This window comes from Phaethon lepturus, unplaced genomic scaffold, assembly GCF_000687285.1.
Source record: "Phaethon lepturus isolate BGI_N335 unplaced genomic scaffold, ASM68728v1 scaffold47723, whole genome shotgun sequence".
Lineage (NCBI taxonomy): Eukaryota > Metazoa > Chordata > Aves > Phaethontiformes > Phaethontidae > Phaethon > Phaethon lepturus.
The window spans coordinates 1-16,472 of NW_010529249.1; the positions used below are offsets into that span (position 1 = coordinate 1).

The 16,472-nt window shown below is 38.2% G+C and overlaps 2 protein-coding genes across 2 annotated transcripts in view; one reads left to right on the plus strand and one right to left on the minus strand.

Annotated features, from left to right (window-relative positions):
- Positions 1-485: 485 nt before the first annotated feature.
- LOC104618321 (ankyrin repeat domain-containing protein 40-like) lies at positions 486-3,984 on the plus strand (the record flags this gene model as incomplete). Its single annotated transcript, XM_010283875.1, has 4 exons — positions 486-634; positions 2,138-2,623; positions 2,984-3,159; positions 3,841-3,984. Coding segments are annotated over 4 exons (955 nt in total), but the record flags the coding sequence as incomplete, so codon positions are not given.
- Positions 3,985-8,119: 4,135 nt separating this feature from the next.
- Positions 8,120-16,472, minus strand: part of LUC7L3 (LUC7-like 3 (S. cerevisiae)) — a 13,247-nt gene continuing 4,894 nt past the window's right edge. The window contains exons 8-12 of the mRNA XM_010283873.1: positions 16,292-16,471; positions 15,560-15,720; positions 10,118-10,258; positions 9,907-10,012; positions 8,120-9,492 (exon numbers count right to left, since the gene is read on the minus strand). Of these exons, the coding sequence (XP_010282175.1) occupies positions 9,468-9,492; positions 9,907-10,012; positions 10,118-10,258; positions 15,560-15,720; positions 16,292-16,471 (613 nt within the window). The 3' untranslated portion in view covers positions 8,120-9,467. The remainder of the gene's footprint in view (positions 9,493-9,906; positions 10,013-10,117; positions 10,259-15,559; positions 15,721-16,291; position 16,472) is intronic.

Here is a 16,472-nt window from a genome sequence, read left to right on the forward strand (position 1 = left end):
GGGGGCTTGGCCGGCCGCGTATGGGACGTGAGGCTGGGCACCCCTCCTCAGCCGAGGGGGAGAGCTGCTCTGGGGACGCAGCCCTTCTGTTTCTTAGTTTTCCTGTTTACGAAAAAGGAAATGCTAATCTCAGGAGGCTTTGAGATTTACTGCTAAAGAGGATCATCAGAACAGACGCCGTTCTCCTTCCACCTGCCACGACGCGTTTGCTCGAGGAACTCCTCTGAAGTTGCTCAAGCGCACGTCCACCAACAGGGCTCTGTGGGACAGTCACTGTTTACACTGCAGCAAGGCGAAGGAGGGCCTTGCCCCGCGGAACTTAGAATAGATTCATAACTTTAAAAAAGTGATGCAATGAAGGAAACTTTATTCCCAGTTGCTGTCACTCTACATGCAACTCAGGCAAATTAGGACGGGCACGTGGGGAGGAGCCGGGCGACAGATCTGAGGCTGACAGCACAACCCCTCCGCTTCCTTCCCCGCAGGACCTGTTTGCACTGGGCCTGTAAGCGGAACCATGCTCAAGTGGTGTCCTGCCTGCTGGACGCTGGTGCAGATAAGCAGATCCTCACCGCTAAAGGAGAGCTGGCTGCACAGTTAACTTCAAAACCAGACATCCAGAAGATTTTAGGAGGTATTTAAGTTCCCATCTTAAAAGTCATCTAGAATTCTTGGTCTAAAGACTGAAGCATTTTTAGTGCTTTTATCTGAGGTTGTAGGTTGGCAAAACTTTGGCTAAGACTATTGTATCTCATTAGACAACTCCGATTTGTAACTGTAATTCAGACTCGGGCAAACAGGCTTGGGCATTTCAGGTAGGAAGGCCTTTTATTCTGAGCTGTGGCATAACGATTGAAGAGCTGTATACTTCGGGAAATGTGCTGCTGCAGTCCTATTTGCTCGTTAAGCAGAAGCTAGCATGCAGGCTGCAGATGGAGGCTTTCACAACTGTACAATTTGACTGTTGTCCGACTGTAAGAAATCTTACAAATCCACCCAGAACTGCAGCATTTCAGAAGTTATTGCTTCCGAGCATTTTGTTACACTGTGACTTGCAGTACGATTTAATTTTTGCCCCAAAATTCTGTCATATCACACTTTTCGTACGAACAGCAAACCTAGTTCAATGTATGTGACACTCCTGAACACTGCCAGTGCCTATTTCCATCAGCATCTAGGTACTGTGCTCCAGATTAAAATTTTAAAGTGCTTCACCTTTGGAAATGCTGATGTTCTCTCGTCTGCTAATTGCACTTAAATTGCTCTCTACAGTGATAGGCTTCGCAGCTAAAATCATGATGAGGTTACAAGTCACAACTGAAGGAATGGCATGGTCTTTGCACGAGCATTTTTGTTTTCTTTTGGGCAAGGTGCTCATCTCACAGACTTAGTTCATGGCAAACGACTTGTGTTCTGTTTTTAACATCTAAACCATCAAGTGTGTGTGAGTCTCTGTTCACAGTTGCCTTATTTTTCTGTCTTGTTAAGCTTTCACGTGTTTCCTGGGGAATAAACACATATCACTTATATTCTCCTAAATGTTTTTATTCTGGGATTGTAGTGCTATTGAGCAGATCTTTCTGAACTGCTTTGACATTAGTACTGATGTCCTGTAATCCTCAGTCAGGGAAGAATATTATTTACTGCAGTACTTTTAAGCCAGAGGAGAGTTGGCTTGGGTATTCTATCAAATGTTCACTTATCTGAAGAAATGCTCAGTTTAATTTGTTGGCATGGGTCATAATAAACTATTTACAGTAGTGTTCTTAAAAGCATTGCAAAATGAGATTTAGTGAAGAACGACTGGTCAGTTCCTTTGAAAACACTGGAATAACATGGCTAGAGATGATGTATCTTTCAACATGGGTTTTTTTTTTCCCACTTTGCTTTTAAAAACCACAATACATTGTAGAAATTTGTACATTGGTCTTTCATTTTATATCTGCTTGCCTTCCAGGTGTTACATGCTTATGATAAATTAGTATCACCCTTCGATTACCTCATAATGTGATATGGTTTTAAGATGCAATAGGAAAACTAACTATGTTCAAAATGAGAAACATCTATCCAATAACATGGTGGGTTTTTTTCCTCTCTCCATCCCCTACCCCCTCCCTTTTCTAAACTTCATTAATAGAGGAAGAAACTGAATGTCAAGGACCGAAGGATTTAAATTTGCCAATTGTCGCAAGCTACTTGGCCAACCCTCCATTCCCTTACGTTTCCACTGAAGAAACCATTCCAGACAGCTTGGCAGAATCCCAGAATGAAAGCGCTTCCATCTCTTCTGCTTCCCAGTGTCAAACTAGTCCTTGTTCATCAGCAACTCAGGTTGAAAGCATATGCACACCCACATCGTGCAACAGCGAAGATGATTTTCCTGCTCTGGATGCTGCAGAACAGCTGCCTGCCCCATCGGCGACTACCGCAGCACCAAAATGCATCGAGCCCGAAGTACAGAACGGCCGCCTTTGCCAGCCCTCCCTGCCGCACAGCAGAGGGCTGTTCTCTCCGGTAGCCTCCAAACAGCCTGCACCTCTGCAAACCGACAGTTCACCCACAGGTCCTGCACCAACGTTTCAGCCCTTTTTCTTTACGGGCACTTTCCCATATAACATGCAAGGTAATGGAGTGTCATTTCCCATCCTTCTTTCGGATTCTGTTCCATGTTTTTGTTAGTGGGTGAAAGACAAAGAATCATTCCACTTTCAGACTCATGTGGAATAGAGGCAGAGATGTTGAATTCTTTGACCAAAAGTACCCAGAACTTTTTTTTTCTGCTCTGCTTAAGTAACTGTTATACTGTATTTTAAACATGGTACTACTTTGCAAACCGATGGAAAGATCAGCCCAAGCAATATAAAAAATCAAATTTTGCAAGGTATTATATAGTATCAAAGGTATACATTATTAGTGTTAGGTTTGGGTTGTTTGGTTGGTTTTTTTTGAGGAAAACATTTTTTAATCTTTTTTTTTCAATCAGAACTTGTGCTTAAGGTGAGAGTCCAGAACCTCAGAGACAACGACTTCATTGAAATTGAACTTGACAGACAAGAACTGACCTACCAAGATCTGCTCAGAGTGAGTTGCTGTGAATTGGGCGTTAATCCAGAACAAGTAGAGAAGATCAGAAAATTACCTAATACACTGGTAAGAAAGGTAAGAATTGAAATCGGAGATTTTGACTTTGCGCTATGCAGACATCCCAGAAGGTATTTCTGTAAAAAGACCAGCAAAACATGGATGGCCTTGTGTTAAAAAACAAAAACTGACTTAAGCTCACAAATTAAAAAGTATATTGGACTTTTCTTAAAACTTTATCACAACTTCCTTTAAAATATTCTTGTCAAAACAGGCAGAGTATTTCAGCTCCTAAAGCGCATGAAACTATTACAGCTTGGCTTTTTTTTTAATGTATCAATCAGCAGCAGTGCATTAGTGTGCTTTTAACGTAATAGCCATGTACTGCTTCATTGTTTGCTTGCCTAAAAAGAACAAATAGTGATAGGAAAAAACCCACAAATTGGCATGTGAATAATTTAAAGACAGACAGCCCATTAACAAATGAACATGTTTTTCTGTTCCAAAAATAGCTATTCTGGAGGTTTTTAAATGAAATAAATTTGGTCACAACTCGTAGTTAAGTGACATGCACAAACACAGTCAAATCATAGCAAGGTTCAAGGAGAGAAAAAAAACCCAAACATGCTTTTTCTTTCATTATTTATTCCTATCATTGGGTGTCACCTCCCTGGAATTTTAGTTTTTACTTCCTTTCGCTGTTATTATAACTATTTACAAATACATTTAGAAGTAATGCATAGGTCTGTTCTTTAAAAGGACAAGGATGTTGCCAGACTTCAGGACTTCCAAGAGCTGGAGTTAGTTCTTGTGAAAAGTGACAGCTCTCCTTTCAGAAATGCTGCATCAACTTTGACCGAGAGACCATGCTACAATAGTAAAGCATCAAAGCTGACCTACTGACTCTTCTAGATGCATCTAGAGTATGAAAACCTCGTAATTATATGCTGCTGCCTTTTGAAGGCAGTGAATTAAGTGTGTGTAAAACCTTAAGTTATTGTTAGGGTTACTGTTTTAACTAATAGTTTATCTTTTATATTTAATATCCCCTTTACTTTTATTTTTTTACTTGATACTGTATTCAGATAAGGGATACCTCATTTGTCTACTAAAATCACATGCTTCCAATGTATTTCAATGAAGTTTATTGGTTGTATTTGGCAACAGAAGACAGGAGAGACTTAATTATTGATATGAAAAGTATGTCGAGTACTCCCACTCTTTGACCAATGGAAAAAGAGATTAGGAAATTGTGTGTCTGTGTGTACAGATATATTTTTTTAAACTTCCTGATTCAAGTTAAATGTGAGAGGGTATTTGGCACACAACGAACAGCTGCTCTCTAAAAATGTAAAACCTGCAAGTCCTTAATCTCTTGCCCCTTCACAAAGACTTACAAGTCTTGCCTGCTGGAGATAGATAGAAATATTTAATGCTCTGAAGTGACAGGAGACGTATTTTCACTGGGCTGAAAATAAGTGGAGTAGGAGCATCCACATTTAAATGTTTCTTTCCTATATGAGAATACTGTAACTTAAGTGATGGCATACCTCCACAAAAAAAAAAAAATTACAGAAGCCTCTCTTAATTAATGAGCATTTAAGTAACAAAGCAAGTTAAAGTGCCCGTTCAAAAGAAAGCCCTGATGTTTCAGGAGCTCGAGAGGGGATCACAAATCTGCGTCCATGGTTTTATTTACGTATTTTCCCAACAATGTGAGGAGACTATGCGTTACTCGCACCACAAGTCAGTACTGTTAAGTCAGGTAACTTCTTTACGGCCCATCCTCACAGACCAGTTAGTTACAGGGTGTGTGGCTTGTTTCTGCCATGTGAGGAGCAGGAGAAGCACAACAGTATACTCTTGAGGTATCACAACTCTAAGGAGCATACCATGTTCTTCATTAGCCATACTAAACTGGAAATGTACATCATCAGCAAATAAATAACCTGTAACTTTACATGCTGCACAGTCTACTATCACTTTTACATAGTGTCAGAAGTTTTGGCCAAAGGAGTACTGAAAGGGCCAAATGCCTCCAGGTGCTTTCAACTGAGTTTTTTGAGGGGGGAAAAAAACCCCAGACTCTGGTTAAGCTACAGACTGCTTAACTTGCATTTAAGCAAGTCACTAATGAAAACATCCTTCTGTGGTTTTATGAATGGTGGAAGTTATCATTAAAACACACCTTGAAGTCACTCCCTTTCAGTCCCGAACAAAGTATTTAAATCACAGCATTGCTGGAGTATTAACAGCCTGAAGCTTCTCCTGTTAACATGGTAGTCTGCAAAGTTATACATTAGGAGGCTTTTTGTTTTCTTCTGTACCAAAAACTACACTGACAACCTTTGCACCAAAAACCTTAATTGGGTACTGGGGTGGGTGAGTGAGGGAGCTGTTTCTGGACATGAGCTGCTTCCCCCCCCGCCCCCGTATTGATTTCCCTGCCATCTCTGCTTTATTAAAGCTGCATTAGAGCAGAGTTTATGCACAGCTGACGCAGTGTTTGTTGTTGATCTGGACTGTAATGTTGACATTCAGACCATAAATAGTACAATCAACATGTTTTGGTAGATGCAGCATGGCTGCCACCCTATCTTTGCTTCCTGCAGCACAGCTGCTTTATCCCTGAAGTGGCTCCTAAGCAAGGTTAGTAAAAGCATGCATGCCAGAAGAGCATTAGAAACCCCTTCTGCCAGCAGAAGAGATGCTTGACTCTGGATTTTACCAAAATAATTATCATCCTTTCCCACTTGCTCTACATACATCTTACTACTTAAACACTGCCAATGCCCCATTCTCAGTCCTGGCCCTTCTCCAATCAGGAGCTGGGCTACTTTAAAGCCCGATTCAACTCCTGGTAAGCTCAAGACCATGACACAGTATGAAGTAAAATTTCCTAACTGTGGCTCCCGCTTTGTTTTTTTTTGTAGGACAGGAAAAGGGTTTTTATTTTAACAATGTAGATTTATCTTTTCAGCATTGCTTGGAGGCTAGTTCAGAGTATGTGCAATAACTGTTTGAAAAACAGTAGTAGTTAAACAGCTCAAAATTCAGAGTATCTGATTTCTTTTCAGTTCCTTTGGTTAGGAAATCAGTGTAAAGACTGCTTCCACTAATTACTGAAGATTCAGCTATAGGAGCAGCTGGTTTAAAAAAAAAGCTTTATTTGCTCTAGTTTCCATAAAGAGTAACTGTTAATGTAATAAGACTAAAACTTTAATCATGATCTGACTGTAATAATAACAGTAAGTCTATGCATTCAGAGAAATATTTTTGTATGTTTTATGCAGTTTGATAAACTCTAAGGCACACTAGTTACGTTAACTGTTTTTTGTTGGGTTTTTTTTTTTCCTTTGAACAATAAACTGTTGATATGACAACTGAAACTAAGTTTACAAAACTTACTGTTCTTCCAAGGACAACTTTTGTTTGCACTACAAACTTGTACTGAACTGACATTGCTACTCTTCACTTATATTAAAGTATCAGTTGTTTCAAGTACCTAGATCTCTTCCTTTTTCAGGGGGTGGCGAGTATGGTGTGATACATGGCATTCTAGGCTGGACATGATGCTCTTAAAAATCTAACACAACTTTGAAAAATCATGGGCCAGTACATTTTTTAACACCTAATAAAAGACTGTCAAGCTGCCAAAACCAGTGTGGAGGAAGCATGTAGGAGGTGCTTACTTAAGCAAGCTACTTGCTTTTTGTATAGCATTCCTAGAAAATATGAGATATTTATCTTGGGCTTGAGCTCTGAAGATGACACTTTTCACACAGATGAATGTGTTGTAGAGACGCTCGTTACAGTCAAATCTGAACTAGAGAGGCACTGTTTCCTATGCTCTGAAAGACAGAATTTTTCCTTCATCTTCAATGCACTAGAGAAAGACACCACACTCAGACATGTCAGAATCTGAATCCCAGTCCAATTTACCACAAGTTACCTCATTTTATCATTTATACCTGTGCAAAATGAGGAAAGGAAAATGCTAGTCCTATAACAAGTATGTGCAATGGAAGGTGCAAGACAAATATTTTAGCCACTGAAGCAGTTGAATCCTGTCTCTTTACACAAGTTTCAAAAGGAAGAGGTGTTCATGTAAGATGCCTAATTGGAGCTTCATTGTAATTTTACCTGCTTCCCACTTCCATTTATTTTTCTTTTTTTTTAGAAAAAAAAAAACCTACCACCCAGTCTCAATCCTCTGTGCCCCTGCTTTAGAATGATAAAAGTCAAAAGGGGAACATGGCTGGCTGCATGTGGTATCCCTCCTTAGCAAAAAAAAACAGCACTCATTTCACCAGAGGGACCAACAGACAATATAAAGCACAGCAAAATCAGAAGCAGCAAGTTACGATAGTGCTTTCTCCATGTATGACTTCAGTTACATGTACGGTCAAGTCCTGAATACTAATATGAAAGATAATGCTTTTTTAAAAGAAGTCAATTCAATGTCTTACAGACACAGCACTGAAGTACACTTTACTGTCTCTCCTGCTGACTAGTACAGTTGCAGTTATTTTCGAATAAGAACTATACTTGCTTGCACTACAGCTTCACAAGAAAGCAAGAGAAATGTCTCTTTTTTCCCCTTGCACGTGTTGTAACATGCAGACTGCACTTGCTTACCAACTGCAGACAGTTGTTAATTAATATTCCAAATTGATACTACAGTGCAAATATAAAGGCAGTTTGATAGCCGATCTCAGCAGTGGCATCTTTATGATAATGCTGTAAAGGTCTAACTGCTTTGTAAGGGCTTATGGCCTACATTTTTACTGCAAGATTTCTGTAATTCCTTGAACAACTGCCGCACTTTTTAGGGGGGACAGCATCCAACAGCCATCTAACTGCTGAAAAAGTAAGATTGAAATGAAATACTAACTGATGGCACCAAAAAACCTCCAACCCACAAACACCACAGAGTAACTAGGCATCCAAATTAATGGACTAAGCTTGAAGACAGGAGTAGATTTATTAGGAAAGAAACTTATTTAATATTAAACGTTCAATGACAGAGACAATCAAATTTGTAACAGAAATTCAAAGATACTTTATTTCCATTTCTCGTATATCAAGAAGCTAGGAATAGCTTAGTTGTAAAAATGGGATTCATTTTAGTTCGATTCACACAAATACTAAACATTTATTCTTGTGTTTGAAAGTCCAAGAATGAAAACTTGCAATTAAACACTGAGCAAGCCATGTGTTCAGGTTATGTTGGTTTCTTATCTTAAAAAGTCTTAAAGAAAAAAAGGATACAGGACTTATATTCTCAGTAGCATATGTGCTATTATCAACACATCTTTCTGAACTCTGGGAGGAAACACCAGTCCTGAATTAAATTTTATAAAAAAAAAAATTCTAACTCAACTTTATATTTTTCTACGCCACTACAGCTTTCTTTCACCTCATTTTAAAGCAGATCTTCAGTTTAAGCTGTCTTCCGCTGTCTTCGCAGACTCTTCATGTAGTAGTCCTACAATGCAAAATTTTGGGAAAACAGACAATTAGACAGCATTAAGAGCATTTAGTTTACCATTCCCATATATTGGCCCAGTTGTTAGCTGTCATCTTAACTCTACAAAAATGTCAACATTGAATATAACTGGCTTTAGAAGCAATGATGTAGCATTAATGGTTTAATAGTCAACATTAAGTGTTTAAGAGTTTCTAGCACAAAGACTGAAACTACAGTAACAAATTATGTTGCAAGAAGCTCATTTATCAGCTGTACTCTCCATTGTTAGTTCCTTATTTCAGGAATACAACTAAAGACCTTCTGTAAGAGTAAGAAAGCTATGTCAAGAGCGGAGAAAAAACTTTCAGTTTTCCTTTTAATACAGTATTTGTATTTCCTATTGTTTAGCTGTTTCATTTCCCACAAACAGTTTTTCAGCATACAATCTTGCCATGAACATTGTAATCATTTGGTGGCATCTGTCTTTGTATTTACATTTGCCTTAGAAGTCTGTTACCAGCCATTCCACTTCTCTGTGCTATGGCTGACTGCAAATTCTCCTACACAGTAGGAAATATTAAACACATACCTCTTAAAGACTTGAATTGCATTGAAAGTAACAAGGCGATTATTATGTAGTGTTTATTGCATTTTAAACTCTTTAAAGATATCTAATTCTGGGCAGCACTGCATCCCTACATACAGTTGAAAGAAAATTCCATTCTGTTAACATCAGATTTACAGTATTCACACAATACACAAAAAGTCCTTTTCACTATCTTGAAAATCAAAAACACAACAGTAAGCTTAAAGATTACAGGCAACAGCATTCAAACATGGATGTGGGTAGAGAAAGGAGTACCTGGCATGAGTACCTGCTTAGTTTGACTGAATCCTTGATTTTTAATTTGGCTTTTCATGGGCCGCTCACAACACCAACGCTGTGTGAGGTATGGTAGTCAGCTGCAATAATTCATAAACCCTACACTTCCATCAATCCAATGCTACTGGCTCTCGAGTTACAGAACAAACTGCATTAGAATGCAAGGCAATAAAGCAAAAAAACTAGAAACATCCTTGACAAAGAAATACTAGCAGTTTATATGAAAACAAAGTAGTCCAACATGTGCCTCAAATATTAAGTATTAAAGCAAAAGTTTCTGCTGATGTACCAACACAATATGGACTTAAATACAAAAACAGTTCAACTTTAAAAAAAAACGATAACAAAATCCCTAAAAATAAAAAAAGGATAATTTATTTTTCTATGGTGACTATATTACAAATATGTCCCAAAGAGGCACACTAATGGGGGCACGAGTCTGCTACAAAATAGCTGAGACAAAACAATGTACCTCAAAATGTTTTGCAGGACTACACTGTCTTTTCCTTCAGAAGGTGCTTTAGTATGTCTTCTTACTTGGCTTAGTTCCATCTTCATCTGTGCATACTTACGCTGCACTGTTAAACAGTAACAAAAAGCCCTAATCAAAGTTTGAAATAATGCACTTACCTCTGTCTGATCTGAGGTCATATCAGATCAGTTTTAATTGGACTGAGTGTCACCTTCAGATTTAATGTCTTCACTGGTCCCATTGACCTCATTCTTAGTATCACTCTCCTTCGAGTCTGTATTTGTGTCTTCACTCTGTTTTTCTCGACTACTGGACTTCATACTACTTTTTTTATCATCAGATCCCCTCTTTTCTGCCATGAAAGAAGACATTGACCATGGATTTCAAAGTAAAAACAAACATTGCACATGTGAGATATATATTGCATACAAAATGGGACAGTTACTTTCTATAGCAGTAACAGTAATACTCAAAAAGTTACAGAAATAGGCTTCAGACTACCATGCTGGAATGGAAAGGGTACAACAAAGGTCAAAGGGGACAGTACAGGGTGGGGAAAAGAGGAGAAAGAGCACACCTCCTAAGGGAGGCAGCTACTCAGCTGTCTGTTGAAGTATATAAATTGTGGGTAAAGAGGCAGTCAAGAAGTTAGGCAAATGTGTAATTATGGTGCACGGCTTCCTTACTTATAATGGGACTCTCTGTCCCCAAGTTTTAATTTATGATGTGTAGGGCCGCCTTTGGTTTACAATTCTCATTAAATATGTTTCTTGAAAAGAAAATCAGAAAAAGAGTGATGGGATAATGCATTTGTGCATTATCAAATAAATCAATACTTGCCAATTAAAAAAACTAGCAACCCCAATCAATCAAATACTTGGGGAAACAAGCAATATTAAGCACTGCTAGCTTTGAAGGTGGGGACCACAGTGACAATCAAAATTAACTTGACTGTACAATATGCCACAGAAGCTGCACGCTTGCCAGCGTTATTAATTCTCAACTTTATCAAAACAGCAGTCATTTATAATCTACTTATTTTAATAACTTGGGGAGACAGTTTGGAAGATTATATAAACAGCACTGTTTTCCAAAGGCAAAGGAACAGCAAGATGGAAAGGACCCCACAATTTCATCATGAACTTGAAAGCTGACTGAAAAGTTTACTACACTGCTGAAAAAGTAATATTTTCCTCAATAATCTTCAAAGGAAGGAAGCCAGAAGTAAAAACATTTCCATGGAAAGAAAAACATTCAGTATTAGAGCTGCGTGCCTCATCTGTAAATTCAGTATTTGCAAATTTAATAAAAATATCAATTCTTTCTCTATTATTTCACACCATAATATTCAACCTTTGATCAGTAAAGACACTTTGGAGAGAAAAAAAAAATCCAAAAAACCAACCTCTCGGATGTCATCACACAGAACAACATTCATGCTCTTTTTTTCTGATTATTCCCTGCTATCCGGGCAATTAAAATAAATAATATAAAAATATATATAGAGAGAGAGAGAGATCCCCAACACAGGAGCACACAGGTCGAACACTCTGAAAAAGCTATTTTAAATAATGTTATCTAGACTGGCATAACACACTTTTATATTCCAGAAGACAAGCAGAAATTAAGCTTTAAAAGAGAAGCAACATCCCAACTTCTTTGTTTTGAAACAGATCACCAAAGGGAGGGGCAAAGCCCCCACACAAAAAGGAGGGCAACTGCCTAATGAACACTACTACTGAGGTTTCAGCTGAAGCAGCACATCCAGTGCACGGTGCTTGGAGAAAGCACGCAGCGATGTCAAAAAGCTAACTGAGCAACTAATAATTTTGTATCTGTCTGCCCTCAGTTTTGCAACTCCGCAGGTAGATTGCACTCTAACTAACCTTGTTAAAAAGTCTTCTTTTTGTGTCTTATAGGTATCTCCGATGCACACGTAGATCCACTGAGGAATAGTAGTCTTGTTTCCCCGCAGAGGACTAGTAGTCAGTCCAATAATCTTATCTTCTGTCCTATGTAGATATGGTAGATCTTAATAGCCCTATGGATGTGCAGTGTGCAGGGTTTTGTTCTGTCTTGTTTGTTTCTTGAATTTGGTCAGGAAGGATAATTTTGATTAAGGTTAAAAAACTACTATTAAACTGCGGTATGAAAGACGAAACTCTTCTAAAAACTTTAATAATAATAAAATTTACCATAGCAAACCTCCAGTTTGCCAAGCAGAACTGAGAAAGTGTATTCAACAAATAGTCCAATAACTGAACTTCTTTCAACTCCTGAAGTATCTGCAAGCAGTTAAATTCCTCCACTGTATTTTCGATCAGTAAGATTTCTTTCTTTAAAAGCACATACAATTAATCTGCTGTTGAAACTGTGTATGTTATTTCAGGTATAATCACATAATACTTATTTTGCTTCCTGATTGAACACATGCATATTTTTCTGATTGAGTTCATGTGGGCAGCTAAGATATATTTTGTGAGAATTCTTACCAAGATAATGTGAATGGTTTTACCGCTCAGAAAATGCAAAATCAGTCAAACATAATATCCAGTATTACTGAGGGTTCAGGTGTTCTGACGGTATTTGCTGAGGTTTAATCACTAACATGAAAACTATCACAGATATTATTATTTTTATAAGTATATGAATCCCAATTAAGGAAGGTAGACAGCCAAGTTAAAGTGGTCTAGAGGCATGTTCCAGTATTAACCCTTCATAAAATGAAGGTACTTGCAGAACAGATGTTTTCCTTTTCTTAAAAAAACCCTAAACTATTTATTCCACCTACTCTGAAGTTCATTCACTTGAACAGTTGTTGTGTTCTGCTAGTTTATATTAAAGTAATGTTCAGGGGGTGTTCATGGTTGGTGGCTCCCTCCTTTAGCAAATGTATCCCTGTTACTGAAATTTGAGTCAGAAATTAAGTGTCTCCATTTTTACATACACTTTTTTTCTTACACTCTTAAAGGTCACTGTATTCCACACTATTTTAGTGAACAAGGAGGCAGAACTTTTGAATTTTCAATGTATGGCACTAATTTAATGTGTAACAGTAGGCAAGTCTTGGGCAACTGTGCTTTGCCTTTTTTCCCCTGTTAAGATTCACATTTACAAACCAGTTTGAGATTAAGATGAAAGGCACTACCATGAGCAGTTACAAACAGGCCTTTGCTGCTTACTTTTATAACTGCAGATCAATGGTAGATATAAAGACAATTAGATTCTGAAGCCAATATTCCCAATGGAGCAGTAAGTGTAATGAGTTAAGTCTTAACTTCTACATTGCTTCTTTTTGTGCAAACCATAGAGCAGGTAGCCAGCCACCAGCTTCAGATATATGAAGCTCTCAAGCTATCTACTTAACTACCTACCTACAATGCCACATTGCAAACATGAGGATGTAATGGTGTTTACAGCTTCATCATAGAAATTCAATGCTTGCTTGTTAAATACTACTGGTTTGAGTTTTTTTTCCTTTTTTCCTCCCTCTTTTTTTAATTAAAGATTTTCCCAACAAAGGGAAAACCACAAACTTTTTCAGCAATAAAGTCCCACTCTAAGGCCTATTTGTGTTTCTACAAATGTTATGATCACATAGTAAAAAAAAAAAAAAAAATTTTTTTTTTTTATTTTCCCATGTGGAATTTTCATCACAGTTCATAGCATCACCTCACTGTTCTCATTTCTGGAGGAAGGAAGTAGCAAGCAGCAAATAAAACGGCAGCAACGAAATTAGTCAAGTTAAAACTAAAAATATTGAGACGCTGAAGAAAGTTCACTAGCTCCTCTATTTCTGGAAGTATTAAGGAAAGAACTAAAAAGCCATTAAGCTCAAAAACAGACTAAATTGAATAAATAAGAACACAGTTATTTATAGGCATAGGTACGCACAGAATACTGAATAGGACATTCTTGACTAAGCACTAGAAATCTGTTCATAAAGTAGGCAAAAAAGGCACATCAGGTAGGAATAAGGTAACAAATGGACAGATATAGGCTACAATTCCAAATCTGAGTTTAAACATTACACATCAGTTCGACTGCCAATGAGCAAGCAGCTAGAAACCACTTGCTTATAAAGGGCAAAGCAAAATGTGAGAAGAATCAATACTAAAGATGCACCGTGGTACAAACCAGAAAAATTAAACAGGTCCAAGGAAGTCAGGCAGGAAAAATACATGAAGCATTACCAACATTTTGGGAGTAACCAGCAAATGGCCTCAAGTTGCAGCAGGGGGGGTTAGATTAGGCATTAGGAAAAATTTCTTCACAGAGAGAGCATTGGAACAGGCTGCCCAGGGAGGTGGTGGAGTCACCATCACTGGTGGTGTTCATAAAACGTGGATGTGGCACTTCAGGACATGGTTTAGGGGACATGGTGGTGTTGGGTTAATGGTTGGACTTGATGATCTTGAAGGTCTTTTCCAACCTTAATGATTCTGTGAACTAATCTGCTAGATAAATATGGAAAAGTAAGGGTAGGGCAAACAGGCCTATGCAATCCGGAAACATGCACACAGCACCCTTCACTCCCGAGAACCTCAAAAGTACCTTGGAAACATTAACAGAATTGTTTCATCCATTACTGATGATCAGTTCTAATAATGAAATGGGGTGGCTGTTTCAGACTGGATGTTAGTCAGCACCCCAACAGGGCCAGCTGTTTAAGCCAGAAGTTACTATTATATTCCTCCAGAAGTTTCAAAAGCCTTTTAGAAGAGGGAAATTCAGCCATAAGAATGAATTAGTATCTTTTCAGAGAAAGTGAATCTGTAGTGTTGTCTCTATAGCTCCTTTTAATCCTATTTAAAGGTAAAGTTTCTGAACACCAGCCTTTGATGAAGCAGCAAGTCACCATCAATGCTGTTGTACATGGCATGTACTGCTATAAAAGCGTTCCAAGGACTAATACAGCAATCCTCTGAGACTCACCTGAATACTGAGAAAGCAATTCTCACTTCATTTAAAACAAAACAAAAAAACCCCACAAACAAAAAAGTTCCCAAAACAACAAAACAAGGGGGAAGAGCAGGATATTGGGGAGAGGGCATGGAATTGTAATTTAAAGCATTACAGAACTTCTGCAAGATTTTCTCTTGGCCTGCATTCATACATTAGGGAAAAAAAAAAAATCAAACCAAACCAACTTAAAAGCACTGTTAAGGGAAAACAAAGGAAACATGACAGTGTAGAGAAGTAATAGATGGTATAGGTGAAAAACCAGCTACCAATCTCCCACAAAACATACACCAGCAAAAGGGTCATTACAGAAATATGTGCTAATAGTAGGAAGAGAAGATTATTTACTCTTATGAAAATCTGATTACAGGCTTATGTTTTTCTAAAGGTAAACAGTAAACAGGTTTTAAAATACATCAAAATCCTCTCACTTAATTTGCAGACAAGGTGGTAAGCTTTTAATAAGTACTGTAACAGGTAAGAGGTGGACACTGGGCTGTACACATGCACACATGTGCATTAACAATAACTGGAACAAACAAAATGCTTCAAATTGTTTAACAGCAACATATACAGCTTATAAAACCACATCTGATTTGATGCCAAGAAGAACTTTCAGTCACTCACTGAAAGACTAAGAGCTTTTGAGACTTTAGGGATTACTAAGAACTCAGTCTTCACACAAACATACCTTTTTCTTTTGACTTCCGGTCTTGTTCTCTCTCTCTGCTTTTGCTTCTGTGCTTGTAGGATTTCCGATCTCGGCTTTTTGATCGTCTCCTGTCCCTACTGCGAGACCTATGTTTTCTTTCTGATCTATCATGACTCCTGCTTCTTCTTCGGTCACGACTCCTTAACATCCAGACAAAATGTCAAAAATGTAAATGTCAGCTGGTATTTTCTAAGTCAGAAGATAACACAGTAGAACAGTAGCACTTTCTAATACATTGATTATTTGTAGAAAACATTTAAAACAAGCCTTAGCATACTGTATGTAAATATTTCTCAGGACGTTAAGACCTGGCTTCATATTGCCGTCTTCATTTATTCAAACACTGAACCACAGAGCTTAAAAATATCTGCTACCAGGAATTGAAGGCCAACTTCAGGAAAAAAAAACAAGACTGTTTTTCAAACAAGAAAAAACAAAACTCCCTGTTCTTTGGGAGCATTTGCCTTCTCAAAGCTCCCTCATAAGACCACTTCCACCACAGTGGTATCATCTACTTGCAAAAATAGAGAGAAGACAGTGAACACACAGCAGAAACTTGCTTATCTTTAGAACCAGTAAAGTATGTCTTCACTTCAGAGTTAAGAACAGTGAAGCTAACAAATCGGTGATGTGACCCAGGCTGACAGATCAAGTCCCCACAAGATCTTTACATTCTGGAAAGTTACATGAAACACACATACACACACGTACCTGCTTCGCCTTCTTTCTCTGCTTCTTGATCTTTTGTGGTCTCGTGAACGGCTGCATCTTCTGTCAGATGTTCTGCTTGAATGTCTACTCCGTGAACGACTCCTTTTACGTCTCTCTCTATCACGAGCCCTTTCTTTTTCTTTTTCTTCTTCTTCACGTCGTCTCTTCCTTTCCCGCTCTT